The sequence below is a fragment of the Tupaia chinensis genome, unplaced genomic scaffold (assembly GCF_000334495.1).
Source record: "Tupaia chinensis unplaced genomic scaffold, TupChi_1.0 Scaffold140548_1, whole genome shotgun sequence".
Taxonomy (NCBI): domain Eukaryota; kingdom Metazoa; phylum Chordata; class Mammalia; order Scandentia; family Tupaiidae; genus Tupaia; species Tupaia belangeri.
In genome coordinates this window covers 2,196,838-2,213,701 of record NW_006200423.1, presented here as the reverse complement: position 1 = coordinate 2,213,701, position 16,864 = coordinate 2,196,838, and the positions used below count along the sequence as shown (strand labels likewise).

The following is a 16,864-nucleotide window of genomic DNA, read 5'->3' as shown; positions in this document are numbered from 1 at the left end:
GAGGGAGGGAGAGAAAGAGAGAGGGAGGAAGGAAGGAAGGAAGGAAGGAAGAAAGAAAGAAGACATAAGTGTCCTAGATGCACCATCAGCTCCATGAATTCTCTGATGCTTCATTTGTTTGGAAGTTGAATGTCTAGAGCGGAAAGAGATTAAGGAGTTGCAGGGAAATGTCCTTTCTCATAGCTCTTTAAAGCCCCTGTCTATTTGGGACAGTTGGTGTCACCCGCTGGGGGTTTAAAAGCCACTAGAGGTTGGAGATTTCACTTCCCTGAGCCGCACATTTCTTCACTGCAAAGTGGAAAGAAGGCCACCGGCTTCAGAGGATTGTGTTGAATTGTGCCTGGAATGAAATATGGTATGTGGGGAAAAAGTTGTTGAGAAATATTTATTATGAACAAAAACCAAAAAACAAGGACCTGCTTTGTGGCACAGTGGTAATGCACTGCTCAAGAGTAGCTGGCGACATCAGTTTGATTCCCTGGCCCGGTCAGTCTGAAACATGCTGGGAACACACGCGAGTACCTGGGATATTGTACAATGGACTGGAAGAAGGGAGTTTAGGTATGACCAGACCCTATGAAGGGTGCTCCTCTCTCTCCCTTTCACAATCACACATGCATGAATGAAAACAGAGAGGGAACACTGCATGTACTTTGACATTTTTTTCCTCTAAGATAAGCTCATGTTTTAATTCCGTTTTCCCACAAACCTTTAGAAGTGCCCTTGTATGGAAAGTATGTTTAGGAGCTAAAACAAAATGAGATTCCCTTCTCACCCTAATCTCTGTCCTATATGAAGACCAGCTATTTCCATTATTGACATTTACTCAGAAAAATTATTATTTGCTGGAGACCAGCAGTTAGTGTAATGGCTATGTCACTGGACTCCCACGTAGTCGACTGTGGTTCGCGTCCTGGACCCGGTGGCTTAAACTCACGCTGGGTGCGTGTGCGTGCGTGCCCAAGATTCCGAGAAGAGAATGGAGGAGAAGGGATTGCAGCGTGGCCATCCCCCCTGGGGGGTGATTTCCTGCTTTCTGTCTCTCTGTCTCTCTCTGTCTGTCTGGCGAGCACACGCTCCCTATAGCAAAAATCTCTCAAAAAAAGAAAATTATTTGCTGAGTGATTACAATGGTCAAGCAAGTTATTTCACAGGGTAGTGTGGGCTCTTTCCCATTATGAGAGACACTGAGCCCACAGAAACACCCCAAATGTGAATTTGCCTGCTATGCCTTCAGGTGGATTTTCTTCCTTTTGCCTTGCATTTCTTCAACTATAATTTTTAATGACCTCTTATATTGGTTAGGAAAATAAGAGTCCACATTTTCAAAACAGGACAGCTATTATTCTACAAGAAGACAAAATTAAAGAAAGAAAGAAAGAAAAAAAAATCTCCAGACTGCTGTGTTACCTGGATAATATGTTTTTCTTCTTTCCGTTTTCTCATTTTCATCTTTTTTTGGGGGGAGAGCATGTAATGCCAAGTGTCTTAGTCTACTTTAAGCAGCTATAACAAAATACCAGAGACTGGGTAATTTATGAAGAACAGGAAAGTGTTTCTGACAGTGCTAAGGCTGGGAAGCCCAAGGTCAAGGCACTAGCAGCTCATTGTCTGGTAAGGACTGCCTCTGCTGGAAGAGAGGACATTCGTGCCCACGTGACAGAGGGCAGGGGTCAAGTTAGCTGAAGGCATGTGAATCCACTTTAATAAGGGCCTGAGTGGGGACCAGCAGATGGCAGAGTCCCAGACCCTGCAGCTTAAAACTCTCGCCGGGCATGTGTGCATGTGTGCCCAAGATTCCCAAGAGGAGAATGGAGGAGAAGGGACTGCAGTGTGGCCTTTCTCCTGGGGGGTGATTTCTCGGTTTTTGTCTCTCTGTTTCTCTCTGTCTCTCCAGTGAGCGCACACACCCAATAGCAACAAAAATCTCTCAAAAAAAATTTTTTTTACATAAATAAAAATAAGGGCCTGAATGCCATTCATAAAAAGACCCCTCCCAGCCTAACTGCCTCTCTAAGGCCCCACCTGTTAATCCCATCACATCGGCAATGCCTGCATTTGGAGGGCACACATTCAGACCACAGCACCAATCAAGTATTTTTATGTGGGGTCCGGAACTACTCCCAGAGAACTGTTAACCAGATTTTAACCATTGAGGTCATTTATAACTCTCCTTATCAGAGGTCTTTAAAGTGCTTAATGAAAATCAGTGCAAGCAAAGTAGATTGCTATTACACTTTGAAGTTTATTGGAGCTTCCTTTATAAACCACAGAGTCTCCGAGGTCAGACACCAAACAACAGGTGAAACTGATACAGAATTGGAGACCGAACCATGACCTGATTTTATGTCACAGACGAGAAAGGGGGCAGAGGAGAAAGGCAGTTCCATGTGGACAGGGATGGCGAGACGGGCTGAGCCTCAGGGCCCCCTCCCACCCCCCACTCTTAAGTCTGTCTTCACCTCCACCATCTGACTGTCTGAAATGAGTGCAGAGCCCAGATTCACCACCAAGACCATCCCTGACCCCTCCTGGGAGACTTCCCTGGGTGTTGAAAGTGTGTCGTTTGCTTCCTCAGGCTGGCCTGGAACCATGAAGCTGAGTCACATCTGTCCACAGCTGCTGCCGCTCCCGTCCTGGGGCACCAAGGTCTGAACGAAGCTGGCAAGGACCAGCCCTACCCCCTTGGAGGAAATGGCTGAGCAGCCCCGGCAACAGCAGATGAAAACTTCCTTCCTCTACACCCAGCTGCAGGCCCCCCCTGCCCCAGCTCTCCCCGCCCAGTCTCCAGCCGCTGTGGCCTGGACAGCAGCCCCAGGGGGCCTGGAGGAGGGACACGTTTTCCCCAGTCCCGGGACCGGCTTCTTGGCAGGCTGGGGCCTCAGGCGCACACAAGGCTTGGCCGCTCCCCCTGCTAGCCGGCAGAAGGAAGGGCCTGGGAGGGAGCGGCCAGCTGCTTTCGTTTGCTCTGCCCCGAAGGAGCAGGAGGCAAAGGAGAGAGCCCGGGATGGGACGGTGAGGACCTGGGGCGTGTGCGGCTCCCTGCATCGCAGGTGGTGCCTGAGCCCTGACACTCAGAGCTGTGGGCGGCGGCCGCCCCTGCCAGGCAGGCTGCCCAGCACGGTGCCTGTCATGAGCGATGGTCCCAGCGACCCCTCTGCAGGCTGGAATTACTGGCCGGTCACTCCTGCCCTCCGGGACCTGTCGGGGAGAGAGCTCCGGCCCAGGGATGCCTCGGGATGCTCGATCCCACAGGCCACCTTGGCCCAGGCTGCCGACGGGGGCTACCAGGCTGTGCCGAGAGGTGCGGCAGCCTGCCAGGTGCCCCCACTGAACTGTGAAGACGGTCCAGGTACCAGGGGTCAAGGGAAAAGGGCACAGCTCTGCAGATACTGCCCGCGCGTTCAGACCAGCCAGAGCTACCCGGCCCTGCCTGCCGCTCAGCCTCTCAAGGTAAGAACTCGTGCATCTGGATCCCCAGTCTCCAGCCATTCCAAAGAGGGCCCCGATTCCACCTGGTTCCCCACCTGCAGTGGATGGGCCGCCTTCTGAGGTACCCACCAGCCGCCCTCTTCCCCAGCCAGGTGCTGTGCTCAACCACCTTCTCATCCACTGGAAACAATTCGTTTGGATGGAGACAATGAGGGGCAGCCGGACTGTTGCCCAAGATCTCTGCCCAAGGGGGCCTGAGGGAGAGTTGGGCTGGGAAGTGCAGACTCTCAGGGGAAGAGCAGAGGGAAGCACTGGGGGTGCCGGGCACTGGCTGGTCCCTCTGGCCCAAAGCCTTAGGCTAGGTGTTTTCTCACGCCCCACTCATCCTCAACCCCTCTGAGCCACAGAGGTCTGGACCCTGACTCCAGAGCTGAAAATGCAGTGGAGGCTGAGCAAAACGCTCCTCCTCCTTCTCAAAGGATGGGGCAAAGCAAAACCTATTCTCCAGAACGGACAGTGGGAGCCATGGTGGGGGGAGGCGTCAGTGGTGGTGGGTTTCAAAACCCAACCGCAGCCCGAGAACTCAGCCATGACCTCACTGTCATCCTTGACCACTGACCTTCTAGAGCCCAGGACTGCTTCCCCACCCCCCAGTGGCTGTGCCACCTGGGATGGCAGCCTCTAATTCTCATCTAAAGAGGAAAGGTCCCCTCGAGGGCCTCCAGGGGTCCTGGGACTCTTACGGGCTCTGCTCTGATAACGCGGTGCCTGCTCTGTGCTGTGAACCTTTTATTCCCAGCGCCTCTGGTCCAGTCCCCCATCACGCTGGTACCTGCTCTCAGCCCCCAGCTCAGATGCACTGCTCTCAAAACAAGTGGGCACATCTGAGTTATGCTGTCATCTTCTCTTTCCCGAGGGCACAGACAATGTGCTGTCCTTTGCATGAGTTTGGGGGACAAGGAAGGGCGTGCGGGTTGGGCTTGGGGAGATGAGATAGAGTGTGTGGAAGGTTGGCATGGAGGGCACTGCCAGGGGCGTCGCCATGAAATGGAGGAAATTCACAAGGGTATGGGCCTTCCATGGACTCCGAGGGGAGGCTGGTCATCTGGCCTCTGCTCTCCCACCTGCGTGTTTGCGACCCATCTCACCTTTCCGCTTTTCAAGGAAGGGCCTGCCCAGTCTCAGGGGGGAAAGAGGAGTCCCCGTTCTCCCCGGTGGGCCGGCTGGTAGAGGAGATGCTAGCTTGCTTCCTGAAGGAATAGTTTGCATTCCGTTGTGCTTCTCGTGTCTCTCATTTCCTATGGGGATTCAGGGGCAATGACATTCCCGTGAGTGCGTCAGAGCCCAGTCCCTCTATGTGGGTCACGCAGTGGCTGTTCTTGGACTTTAGTGCTGGTCTGACTGCTCAGAAGCCCATCCTCCCCACCGTCCCCTCCCGCCTGCCAGATCCAGGCCAGAGTCTCAGAGCTGCTGCTGTTTCCCTGGGGAGAGGCGCTGGGGGTTAGTCCAAGTGTGGCCTCATGTAGCCCCCTCTGTCAGGGGCATCCAGACTTCTGTTGCATCTGAACTAAGGATGCAGGATTCCTGGCAGAAAGTCAGAAGTCCCAAGTCCAAGTCCTAATCACTCAGGGTTCTCATTTCCCCACCCCGAAAACCCCAAGGATGCCCCCTGCCGTGGAGATCTGAGTACTAATGTGCTGGCTGGTGAAAGGGCCCTCCATCGAGCTTTCTGGAGGGAGAAGCGAGATCAGGGGGTGCCAGATAAGAGCAGGGGGGCCAGGTTGCTGGAGGCGAGGGTGGAGTGAGGAGGAGGACTACAGCAGCTTTTCTTTGGCCTTGCTGGGCAGACGTGTGATACCTTCTGCTGTGGGCAGAGAGTGGAGTTGCAGATGCACAGATTCTTACGTACCTCACAGCTGTTGTTATTAACCAGACAAGCCCTGCCCTGTGTGGAGGTTAGAAAAAGGAACCACATCCACAGTCTTTCCATCGGTCCATCCCTGAGCAGATTAAGGGACCTTGAGGATGTGAAGGATTAGTGTATGCGAATACACAACCCGTTCATGTTTTAGAATGTACCTATATGAGTTGTAGTAAAGTGTCAAAAGAATGATTAAAACCCACTGAGGCCCTTGATTACCCAGCGGGACCTTTCACTTGAGGTGCTCATGAGACATGGGGTCAGTTAGATTATTAAAGTTAATGTCGGTCATACAGAAATAAGCGCTTTCCTGCATGTTAATGTAGGGCTGAGTCCTTGTGGGAACTTCCCGAGGAAGAAAATCTGAGTCTTCAGGTGCACACCTTTTCTGTAGTACTCCCAATGGCTAAATCGGTCCTCTTGGTGTTGAAACACCCTGGATTGCAGAGCAGACACTGTTGACTCTCACCCGTCTAGGTATTTGGAGGAGTGCAGTGATCAAATCACTAGGCTCTTTTTCCTTGAAGCTGATTTAGTTTATTCATGTGGAGAGCATGTGCATGCACACACGAGACAGGGGCAGAGAGAGATGCACCCTCAACAAGGTCTCTTCATGCTGCCAACGTCCCCTCTCCTCAGCCCTTCAGCTCCTCGGGGTCTTGATCACCCACAAGTGCACTTGGCATATTTTCAAGCTGACCCAGGAGCCAACCCACGGTCTGCCATGTGGCTTCCAGCACTAGGGCTCAGTTTGTGACTAATGACGTCACCAGTGGGGCAAGGCTGGGTTCTGGATTTTCACTAGGACTGGACTTTGTGAAAGCCCGAACTAGCACTCTGTGTCCTACCGAAGACTTCCACTGCAGTATTTTCTCTTATTAATACCTCAGAGTTCATGAGGATGTGCACTCATCTTATCCCCACTTCACCAAGGGGGAGGCGAGCAGTGGGGTTGAGGAAGATCAGGAACTTGCTGGGGCTGAAGACTGGGGCATGGAGGCCCATGTCAGCTCTCATGTCTACCCAAGGCTGCGGCTCTTTCAGCCTCCTTCCCCTTCTTTCCAGCTTGGCCGGATTTCCTTGGAAGGTGCTAAGGTTTAAACATTCTCCCTAAACTCATGTGCTGAGATTTGCCTGTGACGGGATTAAGAGGACGAAACCTTAACCCAGCTGTAGTGTTGAAAGAGGAGGCCCCTGGTAGGAGATTAGGATTAAGGTCGTCAGGACAAGGCCCCCATGACTGACTGCTGGCGGGTTTATAAAGAAGGAAGCAGACCAGAACAGACATGTGAACACAGAAGCACATGCACCTGCACTCTGCCATGTTGTGGCCCCTGGGGCTTGTACCTCCAAACTGGAATTGAGTAAATCTCTATTTTTATAAATTATCCAGACACAGGTGTTTTTCTGTGATTAGCCACAGACAGAGTAGAAGAGAGAATAACCTGACATTTCTAGGGAGCCTGGTGGTCTCTATTCAATGCCTAATTTCTCTGATGGAGAAGGTGGATGAAGGAGCCTCGGGAGGATTAGATTTAGTGACCAGCAGGAAGGAGTACAGCTGGTTCTCTAGAAGTGGTGAAGGACGTGGGTTTTCAGCTAGGAGCAGTACCGGTGAGGGCTCTCCCATCCCTGTAGTAGGTCTTCGTGTGAATCAGAAAACACCTGTGGCCTGGGGTAAGGGAAAGCCTGGTCCCCAGTCCCCTGCCCTCAGTGGGAATCGGAAGAACTGGCAACATTCCATTTGAGTTTGGGGCTTAACATACAAAGGCAAGGAAAAATGGAAACAGTTCAAAAGAGAGGAAAAACAAACTTTCTCTAAAACCGTTTTGGGGAAATTGCTACATATTAAAAAAATTTTTTTACTAGGTCTTCAAACCTTACATATTTTGTCATAAAATAGCAGTGACTTTTGGTAAATGAAAGGTTTTAGAGGGGCTGACAGGTGGCGTGGAGGTTAAAGGCACCGGACATCCACATGGCTGACCAAGGTTCAAGTCCTAGACCTGGTGGCTTGCTTGCTCTCTCTCTCTCTCTCTCTCTCGCTCTCGCTCTCTCTCTCGTTCTCCCTCTCTCTCTCATCATATCAAAAAAATAATAGTAACAAATGGAATTAAATAAATAAATAATTACTTTTTAAAAAAGATTTTAGAAAATTAGCACTACATACTTACTTTTAACAAAAGTTCTCCCAATGGGGTCAACAGGTGGAGTGGAGATTAAAGTGCTGGATTCCCACATGGCTGACCATGATTTGAGTTCCAGACCTGATTACTTGAAAATCATGCCAGGCATGTGTGCATGCATGCCCAAAAATCCCAGAAGGAGAATGGAGGAGAAGGGATTGTGGTATGGCCATTCCCACCTCCTACCAGGGGTGTGATGGCTCATTTTCCCTCTCTCTTTCTCTCTCTTTCTCTCTCTCTCTCTCTCTCTGGTGAGCACACGCACCCTGTGGCAAAAATTTTAAAAATAAAATAAAATTTTCCCCAAAATGCCATTTTTATAAACCTCATACAATTTCCACCAGTAACTTTAAATTTCCATGTTGGTCTTCATTTTCTCTTCCCCTCTTACTGTAGGTCCCCAAAAGTAATCAACTTCTCGAGTTTTTGTCAGCAGCTTCTGAGAGTGTTAAGGACTTTAAAGCAGAGTGAGAATGAGCAAGATGGACCAGGGCGTAGTGAGAGGTTTGTGTGAAAGGGTGACAGGGGTCTGTGGCTGGCCGTTGGTCTGATGAGTGAAAATGCGGGTCTAGTTTCTTACAGGAAGGCCTTCCTAGTGGACTGAAAAAAATAGTTTTAACTCCCCATATTGGGGGCTATTATCCCTTAAAATAAAACCAACATCCAAAGTACGTCCGTAAAGTACCTTGAAAGTTTTTATTTAGCGTCAAGGTCATGGGCACAGAGATTCAAGAGTTGACGCAGTAGGTCTGGTTTTGCTGAGTAACTGGCTGTGTGGCTTCTGCAAACTCGCTGGACAGACTCGGCTGCTCTTTGCTCTCTGAGGTTTTTCTAGTTCTAACATTCCATGGCAACGATGAAACAACGAATCCAGAGAGGGAACAAAGCTGTCTAATGACATCAAAATATTAAACAATTTAATTTTACCTACTTTATCTTGTCCCTAAAGATTAATTTTTTTTGTTTGTGTTCAAGTCTTTTTTAATTTAGTTTTTTCATGAGAGAAAGAGACAAGCCCCTCCAGCCTGTACTATGGGCCCACTCATATGGACCCAGCATATTCAGGGAGGCTCCAGGGTGCAAACCTGGGACCTTCCTATGCAAGTCCAGTTACATTACCACTGCACTAATGGCTCGCCCTGAAAGATGAATTGTTTTGTCCAATCACTTCACTCCAGAAAAGTTACACACAGCCATGTGGGCTAACCTGTTTTTAGGGAAAATTGGGATTGTAGTGGGGAGCTAGGAATTCAGGAATATACAAAAGCAAGTGCTTCTTTGAGTAGTAACACCAATTCCCACCATAAATTTTAGGACCAGTGTCACGAACTGTCCTCAAAGGATTGATCTTCCCTTCTGTGACCAGCTTCAAGCTGGATGGAATTCCCTTGTGGTAACTGTACAGTCAGAATTCCCGGCCTACTTAAACCCAGGAAGCAGTCCTTTACCTCATCTGGAGTAAACACTTCATTAATCGAGCCTTTAGAGTTTTCTGGCCTCAGTTTAGAAACTACCTTGTCAATAAAACATATCCTAAATAATTCTGTCCGTATATTCATCCGTCTGGGTGAGTAATTTTGAAATTTTAATAAGAAATTAAAAGAGAGAGCGTGAGCGTGCACAAATGCCCATGTAGACATTTTAAGTGTGCTTTAGGTAAATGTGCAGTGATACATTCATTTGAAAAGATTCTGGTATTTAGAAGACAGTGCCGCCTGGACTGAAAAGCTCATCTCAAGTCGATTTTCCGTGGCCTTGGTTCTGATGGACAGGACTTGATCTATTACTTGGGTGTATAAACCCCAAGACAGCAGAACAGGTTTTAGTTCTCCATCTTGCACTTTGCCTTGAGGTTCCCATCACAACACTCTTCTGCGCCTTTCCTCTTCTTATGCTTTCTTGGACATTCACAACAGTGGTCCTATTGGTCATCATGTAGGTGCTACCCTCAAGAATTACATACACCTTGGGGCCAGCAGGTGGTGTGGTGGATAAGGTGCTGGACTACTACATGGACAACCATGGTTCACATCCCAGACCTGGCAGTTTGGAAGTCGTTCTGGGTGCGTGTGCATGTGTACTCAAAATTCTAGGAGGAGGATGGAGGAGAAGGGATTATGGCATGGCCACCCCCTCTGGGGAGTGATTTCTTATTTTCCCTCTCTCTCTCTCTGACAAACACATGGCAAAAACCTAAAAAATTAAAACAAACAAACAAAAAAAATGACATACACCTCAGCATTTCTATCTACCACTGGCAGAGGAGGGAAGAGAGCTCTGGAGTCCTCTGACAGTTTGAAAAGCAACAGGACTGGCAGCTGAGACATAAGGGTTCTGCCCTCTCTCCAATTCAAGGTACCTGAAGGAGGCCATAACTCTTACCTCCTCACTTGTCAAAGACTAGACTATTTCCCCCTCCACTTCATGATATTAAGCCAGTTCTTGCCAATCCATTTGGGCCTGATTTGTGGAAACACAGCCAGAGTTACTGCTATTGATTGCAAGTTTCTACACATCTCTCCTATTGTGAAATCTCTCTGTCCTGGGAAACATCTTTATTGGTAAAATTAGATGCTTCTCCAGCATTCAGAGGACAAACAGGAACTAAAAGACATTTTTAAAGCATTTTATGTTGGGCAGGTCCTGTAGACTAGTAGTTAAGGAAGCTGTATTCCCACACACACTACAGCTTGAATCCTGGCCTTGGGAGCTTGAAAATTATGTCAGGCATGTACGTGTGCCTGCCCCAAATCCTGACAGGCCTGGAGAAATGGAGAAGAGATTTTGGTGTGACCCAGCCCCATCGAGGAGTGTTTTCTCCTTTCTCTCGCTTTCTTTCTATCTCTGCCAAACACCTGCACCCTAGGACAATCTTAAAAAACTTTTTAGATTTTATACCAGTTTTATACCAATATATACCACATTTTCTAATCTTGAGTGTTAAATTAGATTTTGCCTGAGAGATTAGACACAAAGATTAAAGTTGAATTATTTTTTATAGTTGTACAAAAAGAAATTGTACTCTTCCCCCTTCCATATGAGGACAGACTTTTTCCTATTCCCAAAGTTTTTTCCAGGGAGTCTAGAGGAAGTCACGCCCACAAACATTAACAGACCATTTTGAACCATTGGTACCAGGACTCTTCCTACATTCTGTCCCTAGTATAGCATCTTTGTGATGTATATTAAGCTTCTTTATCTCTGCTAAAGTAGTTCTTTCTAACCTGGCAACCTTTTCCAATCACCAACCTAAAAACGGTAAAGCCCTTCTAGAACCTTCGACCCTCTCCCCTTCCACAAGTCCCACCTTTTTGGGATAAAACAATGGAAAAAGTCTTCACTAAATTCCAAAATCTGTCTCTCACTCTCAAAATCAAATAAAAGGAACCCTTGTACCTGATCACCCCAAGAATGGCATGCTTTATCTCTTCTCCAGGCCTGGGTCACTCAAATTCATGCTTAGAAATAAACCACATTAATTATTATATTTTACAGAGTTGGTTATTTCTGTCAACACATATTAAAAGGAAATAAACCAATGTGCTGAAAGGGGTTATTTTTTGTGATCATCCCTGGAATAAATATTCAGCAAAGTAATGATTGAAAACCAGTTCCAATCATGAATTAAGACCTAAAATAGTGAAGAGTCTTCTCACTCAGCTGGAATTAGTCCCAGTAGATTGTCTCAGTTTCAGTTTTGTGCCCTTGAACAAAACTCTCCCACCTCTTGGTGATTTAGTTAGAACTCCTGGTTTACATAACAAAACCCTCAAGGCTACTTAATCCTAAATGAAGGATTCAAGGCAACACTCCTTGGGTGGAGGACTGGATAGTGGCTCAGAGGTAACACCTCAGTCCCTGAACTGGGCTGTTGGGGTTCCTTGACCTGCACCTTATCCATGAAAAACAAAAGGGGAAGCAGGGGGTGAGCTAGCATTGTTGGGCTATTGCAGCCCTGGTTTTTAGGAAGTCACTTTCCTTGTCTCATGGCAATCAGCAGCTGCGACTCTTTTTGGCTGTCCTCCATATTGTGCATATTTCCTGTGATTATATTTAGTCCATTTTAACTTTTTGGAATTGAACTTTCAATTTTCAGGATGTGTGATGTATTCACCTTTCAATGATCAGATCCAACAGATTAAGGGGTAAAATGTCCCAGGGCATTCTTCAAACTTGTCTGGTGTTTTATCATTTGAAAATCTCCCATTATCCAGGGGAGCTTGGTGGCCCTTCATTGAATCCTCAACCTGTGGGAATGATGACGTCAGTCCAGTCATCTCTGTCATATGCAGGGAGGTCAGTTGTTATAGACATGGTCTTCTTCCATTGAGGGTTGCCAGTATCCTGGAACAATAACACAAATATCAAATAAAAATAATGGTGAAATTACATGGCAATAAAATATCAAGTCTAGGAAAATATGTAAGCAAGAGTCAAGATCAAGAAAATACCAGGTTCAGTTTAGAAGAACCCAGAAGTACATGCTGTAAGGCCTACAGAGTGGATAGGCTTGAAACTCAAATATGGCTCTGTGCTCTAGCTACCCGAGGTAAGAGAGTCACATGATTAGCCACATAATTCTAATTTTCAGGAGGAGGGAAAGGAAAGGGAAGGGGTGAGGAAAGGAAGGAGGGAGGGAGAGAGGGAGGAAGAAAAAAAAAAAAGATGTAAGGAATGGGAGTTTTTTCAATATATTCTACAGAAATTCTCTTAGAAAACCAAATTTTTGCTTGCCCTTCAAAGAAACAATTTTTTTAAATGATGTTCTGGATAAAAACTTTACTGAGAAGCATTTTACATGTGCTGTTTTCCTGTTTCCTTAGACAGTATGCGTATAGCACAATTTAGTTTGATAACATCAGTAATTGCTGTAGTAACAGGTGTTGCTTGCTGGTACCTGTAGATCTGTAAGAGTATTTGCTTTATACTTAATTCCCCCTACCCCTATAGTTTAGTTTCTGAGTTCTCCTTTGCTTTCCAGTAATTCTGTTTCCTCCACACCAGCCTCTTCTTGTCATTAGCATGTCTGCCTCTAACACACTAGAAGTTTATTTATGTATTCCATGTGAGGAACTAGGGGGCCCAACAGTGTCTTCATGCCATGATCCACCCTCAGCCAGCCAGGACCACGGGCACACGTGCCTGGTGTGCACAGGGAGACCTCGGGGTGAACCTGGGACCTTCCCCTGTGGCTCGAGCATCACAGAGCTGCACTATGGCGGTGCCATCATGACCGGCCCTCTAATGTACTTCCTCTAATCCACCGCTGGCCAGGGAACTAGACAACAAAAAACACGCTTGCTGATTATGTAGAGTAAAAGTGAAAAGGCTCTGTGCGAGGGGTTGAGTGGTTCACCACACAGAACATCTCCTGAGATCTTATATGGATTTTTCCTTCTGATTCTGTCTCTTCAGAGCTGAAGCTTTTTATTTCTAGAACTCTGGTAGCATCCTGGGTGAATAAAGTTGCTGAACAAATGACTCTTGGAATCATTCATTCGCTAAATATTTAGCAAGCACCAACCACGTGGCTGGCACTGTTCCAGGCTCTAGAAAGACAGCAGCAAGGAGGACCAACAGGCTCTGTGTTCTAGGGGGAGTGAGGAATGGCCAGTAAGTATGAAGGCATGATCATAGCGACTTCGGATTGTGGCAAGTGCTTCTATGAAAGGAAAGCAGAGGGGGCCAGACCTGGAGGTGCACAGGAAGTGCCACTGCTTGAGGCGGGGGCCTCACAGGAGGCCTGGGTTCAGTTTCCAGGCCAACCTGGACACACTAGGCATGATCATGCAGGACCATAATCCTAGCTAATTAGGAGGCTGGCGGAGGAGAGTAAAGAAAAGGCAAGACTCATAAAAAACACCTATTCCTGTCTCTCTCCTTTTAGCTCTCTTTTTCCCTCTCACTCGTAAAAAGAAAAAAAAGGGAGGGGGGAGAAAAGAACAGAAGAGAACATGGAAGGGATGGGGTGGAGGCAGTAGAATGACCAGTTCGTCACAGCATAAATGACATTTGAGTTGAGACTTGGATACAGGATGGATCCAGCCTGGGAAGATCAACCCCCCTTGACACTGGTGAGGCAGGAGCTGGGAGGCCACCCACGCTGGTGACTCAACAAGCAAGAGGGGCTGGCATTGTTGGGACACCAGTCCGCAGGGGAAGAAAACTCCTGTCTCTGGGGTCATAAATCGAGCATGGGACTCTTTTTTATGAAAACGCTTTTATATGTCAGGTTAATGTTTTAGGAGTTCTTGGGCATGCCTGTGCCGAGAGTACTGACAAAGATTTTTTTCTAGATCTGTTGGTTGTCGGAAAAGTCATGATGTATTTTTTAATGCAATGCGTCATGACTTTTCCAACAACCTAATATTTTGTGAATAAAAATGGCAAGTAGTATCTCCCCAACAGCAATAACAATTATTCCAGAGAACCAACTTTACTCCATGCTTTAAATAGCCCATAAAATAAAGAAATAGGGCCCGTCCTATAATGTAGGGGTTAAGGTGCTGTGCAGAGGAAACAGATCCCACCTGCTCAACCTGGGTTCAAATCCTGACCCTGTGTGCTTGAAAAACACGCTGTGTGCAGACATGCACATCCATGATCTTGACAGCATGGAGAATTGAAGGAAAAAATATTACAACGTGGCCAGGCCCCTTGGAGAGGTGCCTTCCCTCTGTCTCTCTCTCTTCTGGCATAAAAAATAAATCAATAAATACCTTAACCCTAAATAAATCATTCCTATTTTTCTGTTTGTGCCAATTTAGGAAGCTAAGGCAGAATTCTTCCCTTCCTCGACCTCAGTCTTCCTTCGTAAGTGGAGCTTTTCCTTAGCGCCCTCTCACCACCCTGCCACGTTCCTTTGTGAACCACTTACGACTGGCTGCCTCTCGTTCATTTATTGTGTTCCCGTGTTTGTAGCCTCTGAAGTTCTTTGAGGAAAACATTAAAAAAGGATTACATAAATCCAATTAGAAGCTATATATTAAGAGTAAATGCAAGGCCAGCCAGTGCCGTGGAGGTTAAGGCAGCTGAATTGCACATGACCAACTGAGCGATCCGAGTCCCTGACCCAGTGGCTTGAAAAATACACCAGGTGCATGTGCATTTATGTCGCAAATCTTGAGAGAATGGAGGAGAAGGGAATTGTAGTGTGTCCAGCTCCCATGGGGGGGGGGACTGATTTCTCATTTTCCAGCTCTCTTTCTGTGTCTCTGGCAAGCACATGCTCTCTATAGCAAAAATTTAAATAAAAAAAAAAATGCCTAGCTGTGGCAGCATGCCCTGCTAAGATGCTGAGCTCCGCAGGCTGGAACCACCTGGGAAGCCCAGGTTCAATTCTAGGTCCAACCTAAAGGCCAGCTATGGTGTGTGCACCTGTAAGCCCAGAAACTTGGGGAGGCTGAGACAGGAGGATCGCAAACTCTAGGCCAGTCTGGACAACAGAGGGAGACTCTGTTTGAAGAAAGAGCTGAGCATGGTGGCACCCTGTGGTTTCAGCTGGGAGGTAGAGGCAAGAAGAATGCAACATGTTAGAGCCTGTCTATAAAACAGTAAACTCAGGAATGTTTTTACTCCCTGAAAATGACCTTGTGCGTTATTAGCTTAATTTATTAAATGTGGATTGGTTCTGTGGCCTAGTGGTTAAGGCAACTGAATCCCATATGGCTGACTGTGTGGTTCAAGTCCTAGACTCAACAGCTTGATAATCATGCCGGGCATAGGTGCATGTGTGCCCAAAGTCCCCAAAGGAGGGAGAGATGGAGGAGAAAGGATTGTGGCATGACCATCCCCCATGGGAAAGGGTACATGCTCCTTTTCTCTGTCTCTCTGTCTTTCTCTGGTGAGCGAGCACACCTCCCAGCCAAAAAGAAAAAAAAGAAAAGAAAGAAAGTAAATATTTCTGTAAGTCTTTTATAAAATAGAGAAGATTTTCCCCCTGCTCTCTCTAAATTTGACCATCATGGCAGATACTTAAAATGATAAGAGAAGGATTGGCGGGATAAACACCGAGGTGAAAGCCTCCATGTAAGTTCAGAGCAGGGTGAGGACTGTTCGAGGCTAATACGTAACTCTCTGCACATCCCAGCGGGAGAAGAGACCCATCTTTACCCCATTCGTTCAGAGGAAGAGTCTCATTGGAGACAGACTTTAGGGGCCATCAGAGGGAAGGAAGGGAAAGCTTGGGGAATTGAAAGGAGGTAAAGAGGGTCTGAGTTTGGGGCTTCTCCTGAGGCCTTGTGTGAACCTCTGACTCATTGCAAAGAAACACAACAACGACGTGACTGTATAGACTGAGAGTGAATCTGTTTTCCAACCGGAAATTCAGCTTGCTGTTTTGTAAATGTATACCTTTCACTTAAAGGTATAAAACATAAATGAATAGACTACACTGGTGGAAGACAACCAAATGTCCTGAAAAGCATATTTCAGCTTTAAACATGTGCATCCTTTAATATAGCATTGACGAACTGGAATCAAAACCAGAAAACCTAGACACGGTCGTGGTTGACTACATACAGTTCGAGTCCTGGACCTGGTGGCTTAAAACTCACACACATGTGTGTGCATGCCTAAAATCCTGAGAGGAGAGTGGAGAAGGGAGTGTGATGTGGCCATCCTCGTTGAGGGGTGATTTCTTGTTTTTCTGTCTCTGTTTTTCTGGCAAGCACATGTACCCTAGAGCAAAAATCACCTAAAAAAATAAATATAAAGAAACGACATCAGCGATGGCAGCATTCCACAGCACCTGGAAGAGTCCTCCTCACTCTGGAAGGCTTCCTTTCCCATGTGGCAGACAGCCATGTCACTCTGCACGGAGTTGCTAAGAGACCACAGAAACCCGGTCCTATGAATTTGATCCAAATCTGTGGATCTGAAACTGTGTCCCGGTGCAGGGAGGCGGGGCTGAGGCCAGGATACTTCTCTGAATGAGGCTCCTTGTGCAAGGACTGCGGTCTTGCTGAAGCCCACGAACAATTCTGGTACTGATCACAGCAAATCCAAGCTGGTAACCCGCCCCTGGAGTAAGCAGACCTTGACCTTGAGCAAAACGAATTTTATAAACGAGTGACACCTCTCGCAGTTCGCAGCAGTTCACAACAATATGCATGGGGGGGGGGCTTGTCTGCCCCCTGCTCTCCCAGACAAGATGCTTGTGGGGACCCCTTAGATCAGCCTTGATCGTGGGTTCCGTGGGCTCCCTGCCCACTTCAGTTGGGCCAAGGTCAGCCAAGATCTATGGCACGAAAGCATCCGTGCATTCTTGCCTCCACTTAGCTCAGGGTCAGATCAGCACAGTGCTACAGAGCACAGCCCCTGGGTG

At 47.4% G+C, this 16,864-nt stretch overlaps 1 protein-coding gene across 2 annotated transcripts in view; it reads left to right on the top strand.

Moving 5' to 3' along the window:
• PSD3 (pleckstrin and Sec7 domain containing 3) overlaps positions 1 to 16,864 on the top strand; it is a 521,964-nt gene that overhangs the window by 76,186 nt on the left and 428,914 nt on the right. For both annotated transcript variants that reach the window (XM_014593412.2, XM_014593413.2), the window contains exon 5: positions 2,579 to 3,453. In XM_014593412.2, coding sequence (XP_014448898.1) covers positions 2,695 to 3,453 — 759 coding nt within the window. In that variant the 5' untranslated portion in view covers positions 2,579 to 2,694. The remainder of the gene's footprint in view (positions 1 to 2,578; positions 3,454 to 16,864) is intronic.